At 43.2% G+C, this 24,314-nt stretch overlaps 1 protein-coding gene across 1 annotated transcript in view; it reads right to left on the reverse strand.

Annotated features, from left to right (window-relative positions):
• The window catches only part of LRRC56 (leucine rich repeat containing 56), a 67,330-nt gene extending 51,495 nt beyond the window's left edge, over positions 1-15,835 (reverse strand). The window contains exons 1-2 of the mRNA XM_059825859.1: positions 15,806-15,835; positions 4,401-4,565 (exon numbers count right to left, since the gene is read on the reverse strand). Of these exons, the coding sequence (XP_059681842.1) occupies positions 4,401-4,565; positions 15,806-15,814 (174 nt within the window). The 5' untranslated portion in view covers positions 15,815-15,835. The remainder of the gene's footprint in view (positions 1-4,400; positions 4,566-15,805) is intronic.
• Between the last annotated feature and the right edge of the window lie 8,479 nt (positions 15,836-24,314).

Consider the following 24,314-nt stretch of genomic DNA (forward strand, 5'->3'; position numbering starts at 1 on the left):
TACATCAGTTTTTGCTTTAAATTTGTTTCAGGGATTTACCTTCCCTCACATAGATATAAAAAAGTTATACCCCAATATTAATTCTTTTTCCTGTCTAGCAATTAGGTGCGTAATGAGTAGCTACAATCATTGCTCAATGTCGTGTCACTGACCATGCAAAACTCAAGACTGTAATCTGCCATTTCATGCCAGCTAAGCAGCTGTGACTGTATGCAAATGGAAATCTGTTTTTTTCACATAAAGGCATGCGTGTATGCATATAAATATAAAGATTCCTGATGCGACAAGTTGAATGTAAAACATCAGATGCCTAAGTAGCAAGGTGAACACTAACAGAACAACTACAAGCCTTCACTATAGTAAAGGCATTAGCGTTAGGATAAGAACACACAAAAGGAAAGCTCTGAAACTAAATGAGGCTTTGTAATTTTTTTCCTGTTTACTACTATCTGCTGCGTTGAGCAATCTGATCTGACTTTGAAACTAGCGGTGCTTTGAGCAGAAGATCGAACTGGAAGACCTCCAGAGGTCCCTTCAAACCTTTATTTTAATTAATATTTTCTAAATGATTATACAATTCTAACGAGGGATTCAGCAGATCCAAATTCAGTCAGTTACTTCCATCTCCTTGACTCCACTTAATTTATCAAGATTTTGCACTTGCTTCCTTGAGCTCCAGTTTTTTTTCCTCAAATCCATTTAGCTTACAACTGAGAGGAAAACTTTCTGCCAAGGAAAAAAGGAAACGGTTGAGTCATTTCAGCAAGAATCCAATCTGTTGTTCCAGGACCCTCCAGGATTTTCTTCTCCCCAAGAGGATGAGTGCATACCATATGAAATACACCCTAACCTCCTGAGCAACAGAACTAAACACCACTTCCGAACACGTGTTCCTAAGCTTAGAAAACATAATTAACTGGAGCAGGATCAATAAATAGTGAAATAAGAAGAATACTTCCTTTCTACTCTAAAGATCACGCACAAAAGTGATTAGTTTTGATAACGTGACAGTATCTGGAAGACATTTGACCTTGTAAAATGAGTTTATTCTGAGAAGTGGAATGCTTTTTGTGGAAGTCAGGAAGAGATCCTTTGCAAATGGCGGGGAGGGGATGGGGGTTCGTAGAACAAAATAAGAGTCTGATTCAAGGCAGGTGGAGCCCTTAATTTCAGTTCCTCCACACTTAATGAGAAATCTGTGCCACAGCCCTAATAAAGTTAAAAGTTAATTGCACTGTATTGCCCATTAATAGCCAGTTTTCAGAAGAAAGGGAGAATGGGGAATTTGCTCACCCTGGTATCCTACAATATCCGACAACAAGACGTAAGCACAACACAAGTACGGGCAGAGCAGGGAGCTGGAAATATTAATAGGACAGGTACAAATGGAAAAGCAAGCATACCTATTCATATAGATGAAGATTAAACAGTACATCAGAAAATTTGACATTGATACTAGCAGAGAGAATAAAAAGAACATCTAATGATACCAACCCTTGCATCAAAAGCTTTTGACCTGTAGCTTGGATGAAGAGTATTCAAATATAAAAGGGCATTACAGACATCACAGCAAGAGAGATGGCAGCAAGCAGAAAGGACAGAAGATGTGATTAACATAACGGGGATATGGAATCACACAGGATTATGCTGAAACGAGGCCACAGCAGACCACAAACCCTGTAGTCAGCGAGCATAAGATTTAAGTGGGTTGAGGTGAGGATCTGCTATGGAGAGCAAGTGAAAGGGAAAGGGACCAATGGTTTTGTAGAAGTTGTCTTATGTGCTACGGGGTCCAAGAAGACAAAAAAGGAAGAAAAAAAAGAAAAGAAGAATCAGTTTAAGCCAAACTTTCCTCTCTTCGGAGGAAAACAACCCGGCAGCTGAAAGAAGAGTGAAGGAATACAAGTACCACACCTTTTAGCAGTCCTCATTATTAAGGACTCTCTAATGTAGGCCGTTAATGTTTTCACTACTGATTAGACTACTATCCCCCTGGAAAAAGGACAAAATGAGTACAACGTGCAGGTAGAGACAAGGCCGCAGGCTGCAATCCAAGGCACCCCATCTTCACAGATCCTGCACAGCTAGACCTTCCAGCCTCCCCGAGCTCAAACTGAACTGGTGCAAGACAGAACATTGCAAGGGCAAAGAGTAAAGCTGAGTATACATCTCAGAAGAAAAACCTTCCTCAGGAACCTCCATCAGGTGTCCAGAAATCTGCCTACGCAACACTGCAGAACTGGGGCCTATGTCCTTATTTGAATGTAAAATAATTTTACTTTAATGAGCATGTATCTTAAAAATCTTCTCGGAGCACTTCAGCAAATACAATCAATAACTCCTAAAATATTCACAACTAAAATACAATCAAGAAGATATTGCACGTGTATTGGTTTAAGCAAAACAACCTTTCAAACCATTTGGTTATCAATGGCATGTGGTTCCTTAAAAAAATACGCATGTAAAAACTTGTTTCGGATTAAATGTTTGAACAGTGTCTCTATTTTTACATTTGCAAATCCAGAGGAAGTAAATTTATGGAAGTAGTGGTTTCCATTTGATCAACAGAAAGGTCAAAGAATAGCTAGATTGGATATGTTATTAAAACAAGCTATAAACATTGTTAATGTTTCCTTGACAATATAATTTTTCCTCTGAGCAGGAAGTATCCCAGCTATGCCAACACAAATGTCGGGTTCCAGGGCCAGGAAATAACTGTGTCCAGAAAAACTAGTAGGACAGTGTGCATCCATTTAAAAGAGTCTTTGCAATAGAATTCCTTGCAGATGTTAATACACATAATCTCAAAGAGGCAAGACTTGATTAAGTTCAAGAGGGTACATATGAGTAATAAAGGGGTTTTTCGAATCTTTAAAAATAGCCTGGAATTGTGAGAGAATTTAACTTCTGATCCGTATTTAAAAAAAATATTACAAAATAATGTACTGTAACTTAATGGGGTGTGGGTAACGTTGCCTCACATACACTTTTCTGCTTACAATTTACTATGAACTAAAAGCAGCAGAGCTTCAGAAAGAGAAGAATTTGATGCCAATGAAAGAACTTCCTAAGGGTTTAATTCAGAGTTTATTGAAGTCAGAGGGCAGCTCTTTTGGTTACTCTAATGGGCTTTGGTTCATGCCCTAAGAAAACAGACCGATCTGAGAGCTTCCTGTTGGATTTATACAGGGTATTGTAGGCCACAAACACATTAGACTGGTCAAACTCTATGCCAGATTTTAAAAAAAGACCAAGAAGTTGTCAGAGGTTCACATGAGCCAAAAGACAGTGAACGGCATAGATCGTAAGATCATATATCAAATTTTCTTCAGAAAGCTGAAAATACACACTCTGCAGAAAGCGTTTTTTGCATCTCCAAACATTTTATAATCACTGAAAGAGGGAAAAGTAGTTCTGAGAACAACTTGCTGTCTAATCTACAGTGCACGGTCAAAATTGTGACTGGTATATAGTTAGGGAGTGGCGTAAACCTGCAGCTGGAATATGCCCGCTGCAGAAGCTAGCGTCTCTCCACCAGTGCAGAGGATTACAGACACCGCGATCACCACCCTGCCCACTGGGAGCATCCAAACTGCAGCCTTGGCCCCATCTGTCTTTCACTGATTTCTATCCAGCTCTGCAACACGGAAAGCTGCAGCTTTTCCCCTTAACTTCTGCGCTCAGCTCTCCCTTCCTTTAGCAGGGATAAGTGAGTTTTTTTCTCCGCTTTTACACGTCCCAAAGGATTTCACCCTTAATTAGCCCTGAGCAAATACAGCACAGTATGCAACCAAGTATTCCTTCACGAGAGATTTCAGCATGTTACTCTCTCTTTCAACAGGCTGCACACCAAAATCATTTCCCCCGGTCAAAAAGGAAGATGGCTTTCAAATGTGCTTTGAAATTTCACACGCTTTGATACATATAGAAAGTACTTATAGCACTTGCAGAATATTTTAATTGGCTTCTTAGCAGGACAGAGGACTTCAGTAATTCAGAAAAAAGTTGTGCTTTTAAAGTTACATTTCCAATCTCTAGAACAAGGTTAATGTAAAAAGCTTTTTCTAATGCTAAGATTCAAGGTACTTCAGACGGCATTAATGAGATCTGTTTAAATTGTAATTATGCAACCCGTACCTTTCTTCACGCTGCTTCAAGAAAGCTGGCAATACAGACAGCAGCACTCATGCTAGGAATATTTTTGATATGAAACAAGGTGAAAGGAGGACAAACATTTGATAAATTTCCATAAGAGAGAATCTACTTTATGCAGAAGTCTAACTGACAGCTATGCAACAATCTGCAATCATCACAAGAGCAGCTGGAAGGTTAGGTTAATACAGCTCTGTATATGCCAGTTTGCCTCTTCTACTTCATTTAAAAGTTGGATGTCTACTCACCAGTTTCCTGGGGGAAAGGTATTCATCCATAAGTAGCTCTCCATCGTCTTTAATCAGCGGACTGGGATTTAGGTTGCCTCGCCAACTCAAATCAGTCACCCGGACTGCAGCTGAGGCTGGACGAGAAACTCTGCCAGGATTCCACTTCAGGTCCATCTCAATATGCTTTGAACAAAAGGATAACAAGCGGTCCAATTTTTTCCCCCGTATTTATTATTTTCCCTTTAGCAAAATCTATTTTGACTCCCATTGCAAGTCAGCAAGTGCCTGTGGAGATACAGGTTTCTCTAATTAGAAAGAACCCAAGGCAATGCATCATGTAAGATATATTCTTCCTTTTTTTTCACCCTCAAGAGCTATCCTAGTCTGACATCTCATTCAGCTTTGAGTGTAAGCTTTTACAGCAAACTATTGTTTGCAGTTATACAAAAAGCCAGGCATACCTACGGCTCTGTACAAAGAACGTAGTCAAGAACAAACAACTCAAAACACTAGTCCTTTCCAGTCTCCTCACTACCCCACTCACCCTTCTCTGGTGGCAATGAACATCCCATCCACACGGGCCTCCTGCCTACCCATCCCCTCTTGAGAAATGCCAACAGCACTCAGCAAAACACTGCCAGGCTCCAGGCTGCAAGTGCCAGCGCCGAGACACATCACCACTTCTCTCCTGTGTTTTGAGCTCTGCCTGTAGGTAGCATGCACAGCAGCAGTCTGTATTCGCTGTCCTAAATTAAACGTACCTGCACGGTTACTGACTGCCCTGCGGGTCAGGGAGGCCATGGCTACTGACTTCTAGTTCTGAATAGAGTCTTGGAGAAAATAAAATTAAAATACAATTTAAACAAAACTGTGTATGCTTCAAGTGAGGTATGAAATCCAAAGTTTGAAGATGAAGCACTTCAAAAGTGTCCATTCTTCAATTCCCAAAGCTACTCCTTTTACAGAAATATTAACAATTAACTTTGAAATATAAGCATAAGCATATGTACACCCATTAGAGTCAAAAAGCAATCGGCTGTACCCGAATGGTACAAGCATTACTATGATTTATACAGCTATTTACTACTACTTGGCAGCAAGGAAGTATCACAGCTGGAAACATTGCTGTAACAACAAAAGGCTAGACTAGAGAAAAGCCTTCTCGCTCCGCTGAAGGGACACCTGCAGTTTTCCTCCGTTCTCCACTGTGAAGCAATATTTATTCTCAGTGCTGGAAAAGTAATTAAATAATCAAGCTAATCATAACTGGCTGACAAGACTTCAGTGGTGGCCAAGACCTGAGAATTACCACCTTCCTTTCCCCTCATACTAATAAACAGTTAAACACAGGAGTGATTTCTGTTAGGAAAAATAGAAGTTTTGACTGCTCAGCTAGTCATCTCTACTCGAGGGGACTGACCGGTTAGTAGGTGAGGGCGGTTTACACCACAAAGACTTCTTCCTCTGACTACTTACGTCCAGTCAAAAGTCTTCATCTCTGCACTAGCAAAAGAAACTCAAAAGACTCAGTACCATCAGAAAAAATAGCAGCCCTTATCTGAAGAAGAACAACAGAAAATAAACGATCCACCAAACCTTCCCTGCAGGATGTCCTAGCATTAGGAAGAGAGGAACCAAACCCTCACGCTCCTAAGTGCTCCTTCCATACGCTTATCAGAGGAGAGGCAACCCACAGAAAGCAAAAACTATTTTTCCCAGATCACCGCATGTACCTGCCAAGCATTCCTAGAGAAGAAGCTGACTTCTCAAATGTGCTACGTCTGAGCCACAGCAATGTTCAACGCTTAAAAAACATATTCAAGAACAAATTCTTCAGAGACACATTACTCTCTTCAATCTTTCTTAGTGGCTTATAAAAGAAAGACCATAAAGTGAATTGAGTGGTGACATTTGCAGCTTCTAAAACCTCAGCATGCCCATAGCAGTATAAGGACAACTTTCATACTTCTGCCCATGAAGAGGGAAAAGCGATCTCAAAAACATTATGTGCCTTAGTTTTTGGAAGAAATACTACAACCCATAAATTTCAATAATCTGTTTCTTTTTCCAAAGAATTCTAGAATTTCCCAGATTTTTTTCCCTCTACTTTCTTTAAAGCAGGTCAGTATGATTTAGTCAGTACATTGAGTTGCAACAGTCCTCAGTTGTCCAAGGAAACTCAAGAATCTTATGTGATATGTAGGTCTTCTAATGTTGCCTTTTATTTTCTTGAGAAAGAATTATTTTGGTCAATAACTGACTTGGATTAGAATATCTGCCATATAAATGCTGGAATACTTTGACAGTTGCACAAGACTTGTGTTGGATCGTGTGCCAGTATTGGTGGTTCCTTCCAATTCAAGCGAGGATCGTTATCATCCAGAGATAATCCCGTGTGTTATCGGAGCCAAGTGGAGCAATAGTCAGAAATCACTGACGTAACATGTGAGTGCAAAATATAATGAGATAATAGCAGGATTGTGTAGACTCAGGCTGTAAAGAGTTAATACACGTGCATAAAACAAATTACTGTTCTCCTTTCTTCAGTCCATCACTATTACATTTCAGAACGTCCTCCAATCTTTGAAATATATGTTGATACAGCACTTAAGGTTTGACAGGGAGATCAATTTGTGGCTTAATATCTGAAGTAACACTTCCAATTCTGTACTTCCCGCTATTGATCTGCTGCTTGTAATTATTGTAGCATTGGATTAGCGAGAAGTATTTTCATTACAAATTGTCTGGGATCAAATTGAGTTATTGTCAGCAAACGAAACTAATTTTTTTGATGTGCTTCCATCACTTCAAAACTTCCTCCAAAGAAGAAAGAAGCTGCTCCTGAACATGGATCAAAATAACATCCTCAAAATGAGGAATATAGAAAAGGTAAGAGTGCAGGAACGCTAGTGGTGAGGTACCAATCTTACATAAAAATCCATAAACCTCTGAAATCTCCAGCACTGTGTAGGAGCGAGAAGGGAGCCTGGCACAACACTTGTCCCCCTACAGACACAAGAGTCGGATCACTCATTTTCATCAGGTCCACTTGACTTTCTGAGACAGGTAAAATCATTCCAGTAAAGCCACCTCACTCACTCATTTAAAATGCTAAAAAGCAAATGAGAAATCTATGGCTTTCACAGGACAAGCAGCCACTGACCCAAACTAGTGTTAGCCTCAGTGGGTCAGTGTACAGGGACTGGAAAGACTTCATTGTCATTAAAGAGGTCTGAGAAGTCACAAACCTGAAGATTACTCCACAGAGAAGTTGGTCACATTGGATATATGTTGGATCTATACGCTGAATGGTAATGCAGATCATTCCTGCAAGACTTTGTGGGACAGACAAGGATGGAAGCTAACTGCACCTAACACAAACCTTCAATGAATTCAAGGGGAGAGCAAAGCAACACCAGTAACTAGATGAGAGTGTCAGGGAAAGAGAAAATGGCTGAAAAAAAAAAAAAAAATGGAGTTTTGTCCTGCATATGAACATTGAGAAGAATAAAAGAAATCAATGAATTAGTTTTTACAGGATTTGCATCAGAGATCTTGACTCGGCAGGCTAGGATAACTAGAAGCAGAAAATCAGTGAATGCAGGAGAAATCAATGACCAAAAGCAGTGAGATGGAAGATCTTGAATTCCACAAACAGTTAATCTGCCAACTTTCCCCACTGCTGCCACTCTCCTTCCCAAAGCGAGCGTGATGATGGTAAGCTATTCAATTCACAGACATGTTGTGAAAGTGCATTAAAAACTGCATGACATTTTCAACGTATATAGAGCAATACAGCTAATAAAGATCATTATTAAAATTAAATGATCCTTGGAACAACATGTTATTCAAAATCCCTGCAGAATACTGTAATTTGCTAGAAAGAAATTGGCAGAGAATAGTTATTTGATGTTCTTAGGGTCCAACAAACTGGTAAAACTCCAAGATTTGATTTTCCTGCTACAAGATTTATCAAAGAGTCAATGATAGGATCATGTATTCTTCATTAAATATACATTAATACGCATTTCAAATACAGCAATTGCCAGAAATGTTTGACTCCATATTAATTATGGCTTCTTAAGTCTGGGAAAGACCCTTTGAATTGTGTGACTAGGCATGATAATTTCTAATGCAGCCTTCAAGACGTTACTTAAAGAGCTTGTCCAAGCAATTAGGCTACCGTTTAAAAACAAAAAAACCACCAAACAACAGTAATCAATCCAGATTTACTCTAGCAAAGACATATACCTCTAAATATTAACATCCCATACAAAAATATATCTCTACTTCCTTAGGCCAGCTTCTCAGTCAGCATCTCTCCTGCTCTGCGGCCACGCATGCCTTCAGAAAGCTCCGCTGGAGAGGGAGGAGTGCCATTTCAGGTAGGATACTGCAATCTGTGTGCCCTTATCTTTATGTCACCAGCCTAAAAATTCACTAGGAAAAAAAAAACATTTGAGAACCATTGCGCTACCTATCCCTTCATGACAGGAAACTTGTATTGCAGACTTCCATTTCTCTTGCCCTGCATAACGTAGTTTTTATTTGTTTAATCCAGAATCACAAGTGACAGTAGCACCCATGCTGTTACCACCGCCGCAGAATGAAGACAAAGAACCCTGTGTTTACTAAGGATTTGACAAAAGGTTTGGTTTGTAAGTCCCAAGGGAACTATGAGTGCCCTTTTAAGTGTAATTTTGTGCAAGTGCACTACAGATAACCTCTTCTGGAAAATAACTGTTTGGGCAGCTGGAATTTACTATGAAGTCATCAGGAAACTACTGCTACAATAATCCACCTCTAATGGCAAAACCAGTTCCTACGACATTTATGCAATATAAAGCATCCTACAACACACCACTCTATTTTAGCAGGTGCAGCTTCTAAAAAAGTTGAAAAATAAAACATCTGACCTGATATTAGTGGGAATCTTTCTTTTCTGTATATGACTAAATGATCTTGTTTTAATCTTCTGGTTTTGTTAAGCAGAAGGAGGTAACAACTACTTCAGTAATGCTACTCTCAGTTAATGCTACTTTAATATCAAGGGATCATGTAAACACTACAAAGAGCGTTCATAAATATTCCACTTGTGGGCCCCACTAACAAAAAAAAAGCTTTTATGAGAATGCTGAAATATCAAGGTATCAATATCCCGATTAACATAATTAAAAATTCACTGACTTCAACAACATTGAATGAGTCGAATGCTTACAAGGATGGTCTTGTTTAACCGTTCAGCCAATTGGAGGCCTTGGTTCAGGCACCCAAATTTGCACATAAAGCAAGCGTGCCGATTTGCCTCATTGTTTACCTCCCTTATTTATGGTTTTACAAGCTGTAAGAGTGCCTGATGGTCCTTTGGTATTACATGTAAATCCTGCCCTACAGTTGCCATGACCGTGGTCGGGAAGCCTCGGGATCTACGTCCCACACAGTCCTCGGGGAAAGTTCTTGGGAGCTTCATGGACTTTGTATTACCCCCATGCACAGAGTTGAGTTCAAACTGTGCCATTGTCCAAAGCGGCAGTGATCCCAGAGAAGAAAATGAATGCTACAAACTCAGACTAGGTTTGAGCCAACACCCTTGAGATAACAGGTGTTTCATATTCTTAAAAAACATAGCAGTAATAAATAAAAAGGCAATGCATTTAAATGCCACCCGTTTCTCCTTTATATATCTACAAATTGCATGTATTAGAAAAGCAGGATATATAGTACCTTCCCAGTACCTTATAACCTGCTGAGGAGGTTATAAGGTGATGAGAAATCTTTTATCATGTGTGCTGGAAATGCCTCTAAATTAAATCATTCTGGAGCTAGCTTGTCAAATGTTGTCCTGATAGCAGGATAAAAAGCAGATTGCTCTCTATTATATGTGTTATTATGTGTCAAAGAAACAATAAGCCAAAGTCCAATAAATTGGTTTTGGGTTTTAGAGTCCTGTGTGGGAGGGGATCAGTGGCAATTTCACAGAATCACTAAGGTTGGAAAAGACCTGTAAGACCATCAAGTCCAACCACCAACCCAACCCCACCATGCCCACTCAACCATGTCCCACAGTGCCACGTCCACACATTCCTTGAACACCTCCAGGGATGGTGACTCCACCACCTCCCTGGGCAGCCTCTTCCAGTGCTTCACCACTCTCTCAGGAAAGAGATTTTTCCTAATATCCAATCTATTTCTGTCTGGCTACAAACATTCATTGATACTCTCTGCAGCTCAAACCTACAGACAGTGGCTATGAATGAGCATGGATCATCTAAATCCGTAGCTGAAACTGCAAGATGCTACAGATTGAGATTTTTTTTCTTACATAGGTGAACCTCCTGCTGCAAGAAAATGTCTCAAGAGGCTCTTCAGCTGTCTGTCCCCACTCCCAACAATCAGCCCAAGAAAGGCAAAGCAGGGGGTAGGATGTGGGGGTAGCTGATGAACAACAGCGCTTATGGAAAAACAGAGCTCCAAGGTGCCCATACCTTCACTGCCAGAAGGTTGCCAAACGATCTTACGATCATTTCAATTAGTGGAGGAGATAAGAGCAAGCCCCTCACCATTTTAACTTTAGCAAGGTAGCCAGGGATCAGGAAGCTGCATTTGGCTCTTCATGGGCACAAGGTTTTATCCAACAGTGTCCAGATGTTAAATAAGAGAGAAACAAGGCTGCTCTATTTAAAATCCTCCTCTCCTCATGTAGGGGACCTGCCATGGATAGCTAATGCCAAGGTACACAGGAACCAACGTATCTGTGCTTGTCACACACACAGATCTGCCTTAATGTAGATGTCACTGGAGCAGAAGATTGGGGAAAATAATTAGTTTAGGCAATTCGAACATTACAGTTTCAGCTTTGTTAAAATAAAAAGTATTCAACTATAATGTTATTCTTTTCAACTATTCCCAAGGTACAGATATTAATTTAAACCACAGCACCAGCTTAATGAAGTCTTTTGTCAGGAAATGCTTAATATCCTTCTTTTTGGGCCTTACCTCCAATATATTATTCTTATTTCAGAATACAGAATGCACAGGTAAGTGCATCCTGCCAGGCTGAATTAAGATTTGATCTCATGTTTAATACTCCACAGGTTATCTTAATATCTACTGGATATTCTGTTAACCTTCAAAGGACAATAACCCAAACAATTATTTTTTCTGAAACATCAGCCAGGTCACTCATTTACCCTCCTTGCATTCAAAAGGCCTAATTCAGCAGTTACTTAGATTGCAGATGCTAAGCATGTTACCGGACATACCGAGGAAGGACATAAACAAAGCAAGGTTTTGCAGAGTCAGTATCTTTTTAAGATCAACAGATATAGTCAGGGAAATAAGACAAGTTTTAGAGCACACAAACCCCTCTTCATGTCATGGGCATTTACCCGTACTCTCCAAGCTCAAAGAGGAAAAGTAACTCAGCGCCATAGTTTCAGGTCCCAATCCTGAAAAGACTCATTCACATGAACAACCTTGCACAGAGCAAGTAGGGGGACGACCCAAAGTTCATCACCTGGCTAACCCAAGATAAAAGCATCTGCCAGTATTATTTAAAGTATTAAAAAAAGCATTCCCACCAGCCTCCCCCAAATGTGTATTCTTTCCTCACAACACCTCTGCAAGAGGTGGTCTACAACCAGGTTGAACATCTCTCTGCTCTTCATCAGCCACGTTACATGAAGTCCCATAGGTCAAGGCTCACATTGAAGTCGAAATTGCCCAAGTTGTTTCTTCTTTAGCTTCCGGTTTGACTGAGAAGACTTAAAAATATGAATCCCAGCATACTATTTCTGAGCTGCTGGAGCTGGGCTGAAGAAAGGCAGCCAGACAGCCCGAGTGCCCAAGACTAGCACTGCGCATCCTGTGACCACCATGTACGCAAGCCTGAGTGTGTGAAAAAAGTTACCTTCAGGGAGCTCTCCACTTACGATGTATATTTAACATCTGGAAAAAGAAGCAATACTGTCTCAGGACATACCCTGCAATATATATAAATTTAAATTGTAAGAAGCAGCATGATGAAATCATATTTTTGGGGGGGGAATAAAATAAAATAATCAAGATTTGAGTGGCTCAGGGCTAATTCATCACCCAAGCAATAATCTCCCTGAGTTAGTGCCAGCGGGTGAGGCCTGTGGACATACTCTGTTACCAGTGTAACGGTACTTTCTTACTGAATAAAGCTTCTGTAAGTGAATAAACTAATTTGTCAACTGATTTGCATAGATTATACCGCATTCCACTGGTGGTCACACTGCACAAAAAGTTTGAGATTAATCTTCTGTAAGGGCTGAGAGCCAAAGAATAAGTTAATATGTCCCACACAGACTCAAAATTTCACCCACTTTTAAAAATATTATATACAAAGTGGTGCCAATTGTTGCAAAGATGGGAAAAAATAAAAGAAGTTCTTTCTCTCACTGCAAACTTAGTTTTGCTTTAGTGTTGCCCTAATTATCCTTTCCTCTCACACGTAAGAGCTGCTCACCCTGCACAAATACTGCTTTAAACCAAGCCTTGCTGTCTTTATCTGGGGCTTAGGGCAAGAGCCTTTCACATCAGTTGACACTCTCCCACCTCATTATGAAGAAGCTGGGTCACCTGAATACTGGTTTCTCTCCAGCACCTTCCCCAATTTCTCCCGCATGCCCAAAGGTCTTGCAGGCTCTCCCCATTCATTAGGATAATAATATCGCAGTACAGCTCAGTTTGCTGAGACACAAAAAGATGCAGTGCCTCCTTGCACAGGGGAGCGCAGTCTCAGATCAAGCTTACAACAGTGCTGCTCATTCACAGGCTATTCTAAGCCATGGACTCAGGACTAAGTGACACTCCAAAGCTGCAGAGAAGAAAAACTCTACATTTTTGGTCTTAAAAGCCAGATTCCAGCTAAGAAAAGGACAATAAACCCAGACTTTTTTCCAGCTACTTCTGTGCAGGATGAAAATGCATCATATATGGCATTTCTGAGTTTCAGAGTGCTCTGTTGTCCCCAAACAATTTTCAGTCTGTTTTATTAGGTAATTAAGCTGATGGAAGCAAGAGATTCCATGGCCCGCAAAGCCATTTGAAGAGTCATTTTCAATGCTGAGATATTTCTGATATCCAACGTGTGGCTCAGTTGGGATATATTGTACGAAAAGAGGTGAATTCTAGCTGAACTCGTAGGAAAACAGTGGAAGACGGCGCAGGAGCTTATTTAGTAACAAACACTCCCAAAATTTTAGCAAGGACAGAAAACTAACAGTGAAAAGGACTTTGCAAAATCAGTTTAGGCTACTAATGAGGTTGCATTAAAACTGTCCTGCTGGGTCAAGGCAGATGTCCAGCTAGCTACTGTAGTCAGAAACAGATGCTTAAAAACCAGTATCGGAAGCAGAGGCTGTCCAAAGCGATCCTTCCCCTGACATGCTGTTTTAATTTCTGGCAATCAGCTGCTCAGTAACTTCCCAAGCCAAAAGGTGCGTTGTGTTTGACAGCCAGGGAGATACATAGGGAAGCAATTACTTGTCACGTCTCAAGCTGTGACAAATAGTCATCCAATGACTAAAGAAACCACAGGAATTTTATCAGGAAGCAGTTTTTAAAAAGGAGAAAGTGCATTTTTGCATCGTATTTGTTTAAATTGTGGAAGACACTGGCATAGGTTGCTGCAGAGGCTAAAATCATAAATGAGGCCAAAAGCAGTTAGATAGAAGTATGGAGGATTCATCCATTTGTTCATACCATTCATTAATTTATAGCTTTCTTATGCATCATCTCCTTTTCATCTCCTCATCTAGCTGAAAAGTCTCATTTATTTTGTCTGTTTTCCATTTCTCATCTTTGTTGTATTTCACGGAAACAATTTCAGTTCTGCCATTTACCCTCTGGGATGATCAGAACTGCATATAAGATTCAAGATATGGCCACAGAGATAGTACATGAATTTGCGCTATTTTCAATTCCTCTTCTTAGAACTTTCAACTCTGTTTGTCTTTTTGACCAGCTGCAAGATTATATTTTCAGAGAACCACCACGGTAGCTTAATGCTCTTTCCCAAAAGAGCAATAATTTACTTAAAGCCCTTCATTCTGTATATGTTTCTTTCCCCTATGTTCATCACTTTGAACTTGGGTGGGTACTCTATTAAAATAAAAAAAAAAACAAACATACCCAAGCACTGCTTATGCTAGTAACATTACAAAAAAAAAAAGAAAAAGAAACCAAAGTAATATTAGAACTCAACTCTAAAAAATTAAATTAAAACTCAAGATTAAAAAAATGTAAGATAAACAGACAGTGTTATGCTATACTTGAAATACTGCTTCCTGATGTTAGACATGACAATCAAAGGGACGAGTGCTTTCTGAAATCTTTTTTTAAAAATAAAAAAAAAAAAAATCAGATAATGCTTCTTTGAACTGGCCAGGGTCCACAATCTTTTCCTTTTAATACAGATACATTAGCCTTTATTACATCTGCCATGGCAAATCTGGTCTTCTGATTTGTATTATAGCAAGTACTTGTGGCCCTACTGATATAAAATAGGTTTTGCTCCCAATTGTTTCTCAAGCCAACATACGAATCTACAGAAGGTATAAAAACACTAACCATTTTACCAGCAAATTAAAATTATGCAGATGTACCTAGATTAATTTCTGTGGAAAGCTCATGAATTTTCTGGTTTAAAAAATAACCTCTTCATAATTCCACCCAAATAAATAGTAAGCCATTTCCCTTAGTGACAAACGTAGCAATCCTAAATTTATGGTACATTACATAATGTTACTATTTTGCAGCACTAAGTTTTATACTACTTCAGACTTAGAGAATAAATGTGGTTTCTTTAACTATCCCCTAAGGATCTTCAGTTAGATAAGCACATGCATCATCATAAATAATAACATCACTCCAGTCCAGTGCTGAACTCACAGTGGTCTCACACTGAGTCTGAATCCTGCTTTTATACAGGATCAGGTCCCTTGAGTCGTGTAAGAACAGGCTGATGGCATCCCAGGCCATGGGCAGAGCCTGTTCTCTCTTCCGCTGACGGTAGCGTACGATTAAACTAATGAACTGAACTGCCCGTATGTGGACGTATCCACATCTCGATCTCTTGAGAGGTCAGACCTACAGGAGCGTAGTAATTCGCAGAGTTAAAGCCAAGAGAGAGAGCACAAAGGCCAGGAAAAAACAACCAACGCCCCTACAACAAAACCTGTTAATGACAGCAACTCTGACATCTGACATGCCTGAAAGCTGCATTTTTAATCCAAGTTCTTTCAGGCAAATTCAAATCTGACAAAATAACACAAAGCAGAGGAATAAAATGAAATGGCAGAGTAATTTAAAAGAAAGTTCTGAAACATTTTCAGTCTTTTGTACATATGAAATTATTTTACCTTTTCTTCCAATGCTACTGCTATTCTGTGTCTTACCTTTCCCATCCCTCTCCTACGAAGATTTTCATTTACTAGTCACAGCCATTCATCTCCATTTATCTTGAATGATGCAGATGCTCGTAGCCAATTTCTTGTTTGATTGCTCCGTATCCTGCTAAAACAACAGTAAGAACACAATCTTCAAGAGAAAAAAACCAAACCCAAACCAAACCCAGAGACTCTGAGCAATCCACAATTAATAATAAAAGAGTACTTTATCCACTGTAGCAGCAGAAGTCCATGCTCAATAGGTCTTAAAAGTGTAAGAGGACATGAAGCAGTACAGCCTAGAAGAGCTTAATTGAAAGTGTAACTGAAAACAGTTTCCCAAGGAGATCATGAGAAGGTGAAGGATTTGGTACAGAAGAATCTACATATTTGCAGAAGAAGTTATTTACTGAACAATAGTTTACTCAAAGAACAGTCATTTCCTAGGCTGTAGGAGTAAGTTGAATCTGTGTTAGAGGAAAGATCACCATGGGGCTGGCACGGGGTAAAAGGCTGAAGTCAACATTTAACACATTTTCACTGTACCACTCACTCGTCAGAAAACTTTGCCTTATAAAAGCAGTCGGAACAGAAAACAATAGGTGAGCAGGAACATTTATATCAGGAAACAATGACTGTGGAAGATGGGTGCAGGGCCAGGATAGCACAGGCCTCACAGACAGGCCAAAGGGAGAGCTTAAGAGATCCAATTAATTAATTACTGTCTGCTAAAAACCATGGGTGAGTATTCTGGGCGTCTTCCTGATAGCGGGTTCATCCCCAAACCAGTCTCCAAACCATAAGGGGCCGTAGGTAGGACAGGGACCATACCTGAGCCCTTCCTGCAAGAAGCTGAAGAAAGCTTAAAGCCTATAAACATGGCACTGGAGAGTCTCTTCGTCTCTTCGGTTATTCGAGAGGAGCTGAGGAGACGCCCTGGAGGAGCCACGTTCTCTCAACGTGAAATCCCCAGGGAGCCTTCCACAACTTGCAAGTGCCCGCGACTACTTATTCATCGGCGTTTTTCTCCTCAGAGCTCTACCAAAGCGTAAAATTTAAACACGCCGTTAAAACTACCGGATTCATTATCAACGCCAACACAAATAGGGACCTTCAGGTGCTTCCACCTCCGCGTAGGTCTTGCTACAGCAACGCACACTCTTGGGGTCCTCAAGGCCTGGGACGTGTACCGCACCAGTCAGCCTGGGCACCGCAAAGGCCTTTTTCAAGGCCCTGACACCTACGCGTGCAAATACCGGGTAACAAAGGGGAAACCGCCCCTTACGCCCGTTCCCAGGCCCCCCCCACACACAAAGCCACCTCCAGGCTGCTGCCCCCGCTACCCCTTCCTCCCACGGACGGGAAGAACGACCCCTCCCCACGGGCCTGACGGTGGGTGGCGGGGGGAGGCCGGCTCCTACCTGCAGGCCGCGCTGGGCCCGGGGCGCCGGGCTGGGCCCAGACCGCCCGTCGCCCGGCAACCGCCGGGGTCACCGCGCGCGCGGCCTCGGCACCTGACCCCGGTGCTCGCGGCTCCGCCCCTCGGGGCCCGCCCGGCTCCGCCCCTCGGGGCCCGCGCGGCTCCGCCCCTCGGGGCCCGATGCTCCGCCCCCAGGGTCCGCTGCCGCGACCCCGGTCCCCGCTGCCGCGACCCCGGTCCCCGCTGCTCCCACCCCGACCCTCGATGCTCCGCCCCCAGGGTCCACTGCTCCGCCCCTCGGGGCCCGCGCGGCTCCGCCCCCGGCCCTCGATGCTCCGCCCCCAGGGTCCACTGCTCCGCCCCTCGGGGCCCGCGCGGCTCCGCCCCTCGGGGCCCGCGCTGCTCCGCCCCCGGCCCCCGATGCTCCGCCCCCAGGGTCCGCTGCCGCGACCCCGGTCCCCGCTGCTCCCACCCCGACCCTCGATGCTCCGCCCCCAGGGTCCATTGCTCCGCCCCCAGGGTCCACTGCTGGGACCCCGGCCCCCGCTGCTCCGCCCCCGACCCCTCACTGCTCCGCCCCCGCACTCCACTGCTCCGCCCCCGGCCCCGATGCTCCGCCCCCGGCCCCCGATGCTCCGCCCCCGGCCCCCGATGCTCCGCCCCCGGCCCCCGCAGCCCCCCGCTTTCCCGCGCGCACCCCTCCAGCCTCCCCATCTCCACCGGACCCGTCGGCGAACTGCGGCCGGGACAGCAGCCCGAGCAGCGACAGCGATGGACCGCAGGGTGCCGTGGACACCGAGAAGAGATGTGGCCTCCCCGCTGCCCGGGAGAGGAGGAGGAGGAATAGAGTTTGGGGACCCTTCCAAGGCAGGAAGGATCCTGGCTGGAAGGAGCGGAGGAGGATGCTTGCAGGGGGAAGAGTGGAAATGTAACAGCCGGAGCAAAGTGGGGAGAGCCGGGGTGGGCACGGCATTAAGGACAGGAACGGGACGGGAAAGGCCGCAGGACTCCGCGTGGGATTTGGGCGGCAGGTGACCGCACGGCTGAAGGAGTCGGGGTGACAGTAGGAGGGGGGTGGGGGCACCTCTGCTCCCAACAGCACCCGAAACCGTCTGTGCGGGCTGACGGGTGACTAACGCCAGCGTCAGGCACAGAGGCGATTCCACGCGCCTGCGGTTAGCCTGCGTGCAGGGAACGGCCCCCTGAGGCCATCGCTCCGTTAGCTCAAGTGGCGAGTGGCTGCGTCGAGGACCGAAAAACACGACTGGTGATGCATAACGAGGCTGGTTTCACCAAATCATTTTGCATTAAAAAAAAAAAAACAAGAAACAAACCAGATTAAAAGACTAAATTTCCAGACCAGAGCGGTCAAAAGATTAGACATGGCAGAATAAAGGTTGTCATAATCTGGATCCAACGGATGTGGTTCAGCTTTTGTCGGCGACGTGACCAAACACCTCTGTGGCGCAGGAGTGGCACGCCGCTGCAGCCGCCTGAGCGGCAAGGCGCTATCCTTTCTCCATTCACCATCTCCTGGTTGGAGATTGCCACAGCATCATCATATTCCTTTTTCACTATTCGACCCCGATACGAATAAAGAATACTTACTAATTTTGGGGAGGAGGGGGGGGGGGATTTTCTGGGACATCAGAAAATCACAGCGCCATCGGTGCCAAGTGCGCACCCGGGGCGCAGCCAGGCTAGCGCACGGGATTAGCCTCCCGCGGTTTAACGAGTTACCGGGCATCTACAGAGCCAGCTTAAACTGACCACGTTAGTAGCCCTTCCATTCTCTAAACCAAACGTGTTTGCTTTCCCTTAATATGATTTATTTAAAAAAGCAAGGGACTAAAGCACAAGGCAGTCAAGTTTTCACAGCTCCGCTGAGAGGCAGTAATTCATTAAACCAGGTTAATTCAATCATCCAGACTCGTCTGTCCATAAATTAAATTTGCCTGTTCGAACACACGCATTACCTGATCTTTTAGATTCATCTCAGAAGGTTGCTCCTACCATTCTCACTCGCACTAAGGAGGAATCCGCGTTTCCCCACTTCAGATACAGGATTCATAAATCAGGCACCTAGGAAAAGGCGATCACACCCTCAGTGGTCCCCCACGAAAAACCTGCTTTTTCAGGGGTGGACTTTCCGGATGGTACCCGGTGTTTTCTTGGGAGCAGCCCTTCGCAGGCTTTCTGTCGGGAGCAGGAAGGGAGGAGGTCTGGAGGGAAGACGCAGAGTCCTGCCTGCCGTTTCGAAGAGGCTGGGGTTTTGAACACCCTGCTTGCACGCACTCCCCCCCCTTCGCACCTCCGGTATCCGCGGTACCTTTGCGGGGACGGTGGAGAGCAGCAGCCGCCGGTGGGTTGCATCAGCATTTCCTCTGCAACAACATCAAATTTACTCTGGAAAATACTATCTTAGACCGTAGGTCAGGAAATGTGTTGACTCCCCTCTTGCGGGGTCTGACGGTCAATTAACGTCAGAGAAAATCACCAGGGGCCTGATTTTCCAAGGGGATGAGCGCACTCAGCTCCATCTGGTGTCATGGCAGTCCAGCTGCCCGTCTTCACAGGAAGGAAGGCAACGGGTCTTGACGTGCTCCAGGAAGGTAGCGTGATTCAGTGAAAACAACACTGAATCGAGCATCTGCGCTTTGAATTTTATTCCCTATTTTTCTTCCAGGTAACTAGCTCAAGTCACCTTGACTCAGTTTCCCCCCACACCTCTTCTTGGGACACACTCCCCGAAGGTTATCTGTGGAGCAAGCGTACCGTGTACGCACACATCTGCGTGGTAGTTTACATCTTTTCCTTCTTTTTCGGGAAATAATCTCGTTACGGCCAACCCAGCCTGAACTATTTGAAACCAATCAAAGAAGAAATGCATCTTTCCATCGCTGAGCAAGAGAAAAATCTGGCACAGTTTCAGGGTAGATACAGGAGCTTTATGTCTGCCCCGTTCAGAGTTACTGTAATTCTGCTGGCACCATTCCCAGCGCTGAGCTAAGGTCAGTGAGAAACCTGTAAATTAATAACTGTGGAGCTGATGTGATCTCTATCCAGGAATCATGTTGTACATTTGTGAAGGTTTATGGGAGAGAAAAGTTATATTTTGGTTTTGCCGAGAAATGTTTAGAATTTTTAAATCTTAATATTGACAATTAGCATACCTTGGACCTATTTGGAGGTGTTGGACCTGATTCTGATCTCACCATCACAGGAACTCCACAAAACGGCGTAGTCTGGATTAATTACATTGGTGCTACCCAAATGAACAGGAATCAGGTGAAACTTTCTCTGAAAACCACACCTAGATGGACATGCTTTTCCTTTGGCGTCTTATCTTACAAAGAAGAGATTCGTCTGTCCTCCTGGTTTTATTCAGTCACAAGCAACTTTATCCAGTCATCCCAGTCACTAATTAATATTATTGATTAATAGTGAATTGCTGTTGCTGCTTGCATTATTAACATTTAGGAACTCCATTGTACTACAGCCTAGAAACACAGGACCAGATGGGGCTTTCTGGTCAGAGGAACTGGTTTTCTTGCATTGCAGGTAACCACATCAGAGTCATTTAGATAGCTGTTAATCTCTTCCTCCTTATTCTAAAAGATTGGTCCAAAGCCTCTCTCTGAAGATTACAGACCTGCTAATTTATAGGGTAAAATTATTTATTGCCAAGTTATACCTACTTGTTCTTTTGCCAAATTATTTTTCAGCTTAAAACAACTCTTCCCCTCTGATGTTTGCATTCCTGATATATTTATGAGGCCCACTGTCATCTCCTCTCAACAGTTATTTTGCTAAGTCATACAAGGCAAGCTCAAAATCTCCTGTCATTAAAGACAGGCTCGCAATTCTTTTTATCATCCTGTTTTTTTCTTTTGCAGCTTTTCTTTCTTGAAGATGGGTGTTCAGAACAGTCTAATTTACTCCAGATGTCTTGTGCAGTGCAATAAATACTCTCCTTTCTGTACTGTAAATGTCTGGTATATCCTGGGGGTCACGTTATCAAGGTCGTATCAAATTGGCCGCTCAGAATCATCAACTGTTAAGAGGGGGTTCCTCTCTTTCTTTGCCTCCCCGGTTGCAAAGGCAAGTGGAATGGGAGTCCCCACTGTAGCAAAAGGTTTTGTCAGTACGTGACCCTGCACTGTGTACCACTACGTTTTATTCTATTCCTACTACCCCATCCCCTTCTTTCCGTCTTCCTCTGATGATACCCCTTAATCATTAGCAAATGTCATTAGCACGCTTCTGTCTTTTCCAAATGGCACTAACAGAAATTAAGATGAGTGTTGTCTATAAGAACCTCCACTACAAACTATCTTTCAGCCTGATAGTCCCCCTTGCAGCGTGATCTCTTCTCCCCATTAGCCAGCCCTGTAATCACCTTTTTGTCTTGTGAGAATCCCTTTTCCAGCAGAACTACCAATTTCCTTTGGGACACAGTACTGAAGGCTGTCCTAACGTCCCAAACGAGAAGTATTTTTTTCATCTAGAAGATTAGTCCTCTTACCAACGGTAGGTATAATCCACTTTTGGTAAACCCTTGCCACATTTTCCCATGTCTTTAATTATGCTTGCAGTCAAAATTTGTTCTAAAATCTTACATACTGTTAGGGGTCAGACTGATGGGTGTGTGTTAGCCTACATTTCCCCTCTCTTGCCTCTCAGCTCCTACAGAACTGGCATGCATTTGCAGTCCTCTATTTCTGTAGCATCATCCCAAATGTGACAATTTGTTTAAGATGTTCTTTCAGTACAGCAAAGCAGAAATTACCCAGTCCCCAAGTAAGGTGTATTAAACTCCTGAAATTTTGCTTTCTCCCTGGATAACTTCCATTTCTATGGAGTTTTCATTAGCCATCCTACAACCACCACAGTGTTAGACATCTCTATTGAAAGCGGAGGAACAGGAATTACTCTAGCTTTAAGTTCATACCTAGATGGCCTTCAGCCTTGCACCGTTTGGGTTTGACTTTCAACTATTCTTTTAGTCTTTACACAAAAAGATGTCAATACAGCTAATGCTACCAGATGAATACCATGCATGGTAAAAGATACGCCTCCAGAAGCTTATTATTCCAAGTAGATAATACAGAGCAAGGATATTCATCCCCATTTTATACAAGAAGACAAAAATCAAAACTAATCTGAGATTAAGGGAGGAATTCATACTGCGGTACTGCTGCTCTGCTGGAAAACTCTCCCATCTTCCTGTATTTCATGATAAGTAGAACACCGACTACCTTTGGTAATTCCTCTCTCGGTTAAGAACTAGCAACTACCACGGCATTTTCAAAAAAATCAGCTCAGGTCTGCAGAAAGAGCTTTGCTTGGAGTCTTGACTCAACCTCATGAGTTTCAACCTCATGAGATTAACCTCATGATTTCACGTGCTTGAAGTCACTGCGTTCAGAAGATGATGTAAGAACAGTTTCAATCATGGCAGGTGTTTAGGACTTCATCCTCAGAAGTGATGAATGAGGCCGGGAGGGAGTAAGAACTGATCCAAAGATCCGGAGGATGACAGGAGTCTGTGAGTTGAATTTATTTTGCTGTCACTGCACCTGGCATGAAAAGAAAGGGCAATGAGAGGATCCAGTTAAAAAACCGTCTTCTCTGACTCACTGAATCCGGGCATTTGTTTTTGCTCCTTTTCACAGGCTTATGTGAATTCATAAACTGCAATCTGAAAGGAAAGCTTCGTCAGGCAACATATGGCATTTTGTACAAAGCTGTATCTTTTCAAGCTGAACTAGACCTAGAAAAACTTGCGCTAACTGTTTTTACGGAGTATTTTAACTCGCACTGAAAGATGGGTGACCGTAGTTTTCCTTTGTCCTTGCTTCTGTGAACAAGTAAACCAAACTACCGATGTCACCAAAGTCGTGCAGAAACCACGTGCGGCGTCTGAAGGTGACCACGCGCTCCAGAGGTCCTGAGCTAGGTCCTGAGTGACAGAGCCTGTCTCCTCTCGCTGCTGCATGCTCGCTTAAGGAAAACGAACCCCTCCCTTGGCTTGGAAGAGTTTCAGGGTATGTTTTTGGGGTGCTAGAAGGCAATAAAACCAGCAAATGGCACCTTCTCATGGTGAAGGGTCTCTTAGAGAATAGGTAAGCTTAAGACAGGCTTCAAGGGGCTTTAAGCCCTGATTCAGCTCTGCTGGGAGGGAAGAACTCCGGTGGAATCCCACTTACTTTCAAGCCATACCCAGTGCTGACACCAACGAGAGGGCTCTTTCCTCCCTTTGTACTATTGCTTTAGAAAGGCAGGTTTTGGTTCACGACAAAGTGATTCTACCCAGAAGTGGCTGCATTACAGGGCAGTCGAGATGATTGATTGGGATGAAAGACACGAGGTAGCAAAGGTGAGATAGGGTACTGTATTAATATTTGAGTCACTGAGCCAGGATTTCCTAACTCCAGAAGGGCTTATCTCCTAATTCTGCCTTAGTTTTAATGAAGAGTTGTAAATAAATGAATAAATAAGTAAACAAATGCAAGATTTTTTCTCCCTTCCCATTTTTAGAGGAAAGAAGAAACAAAAGCTTTCTTATCTGAAAAAATATTGAGAGCCAGAAAAGCATGCTTGCACTCCCTTCCTTACATCATTCCCGGCTCATGATGACTCAATGGTAACTTGAAATGCCTGTGTATAAAATAAAGATTATTGTTTTGTGTCTCTCTTCAAGGCCATCTACCTTTATCAGTTTCTTTTGGGTCCAACTATTTCCTGGTTTTGGAAAGCTCAAGGATGCTATCCACACGCATCTGCTCTTCCAGGGTATGGCACCCTGCCCCGCCGTGTGGGAGTAGTCTAAAGCTGCCCTACGGCTGCCAGATGGTCATCTTTACTTAAGAACTGGTAGGTACGAACCCCAACGTTGTTACAACTGTAGTACTGCTACAGGGGTTTCATCCAGTTTAGGACCATCACAGTGCTTGGTGTGGTAGAAATCCTCAGCAAGAGAAGGTCTTGCTGAGAGGGCTTAAAAATAGCAGGCTTAAAAGAAAAATATAAAAGGAATAGCGTTGGCTGTGGGATTAATGCCCCTGGGACACAGAAGGCCTCTTGCTGATGCTATTT

This window comes from Gavia stellata, chromosome 17 (genome assembly GCF_030936135.1).
Source record: "Gavia stellata isolate bGavSte3 chromosome 17, bGavSte3.hap2, whole genome shotgun sequence".
In the NCBI taxonomy this organism is placed as follows: domain Eukaryota; kingdom Metazoa; phylum Chordata; class Aves; order Gaviiformes; family Gaviidae; genus Gavia; species Gavia stellata.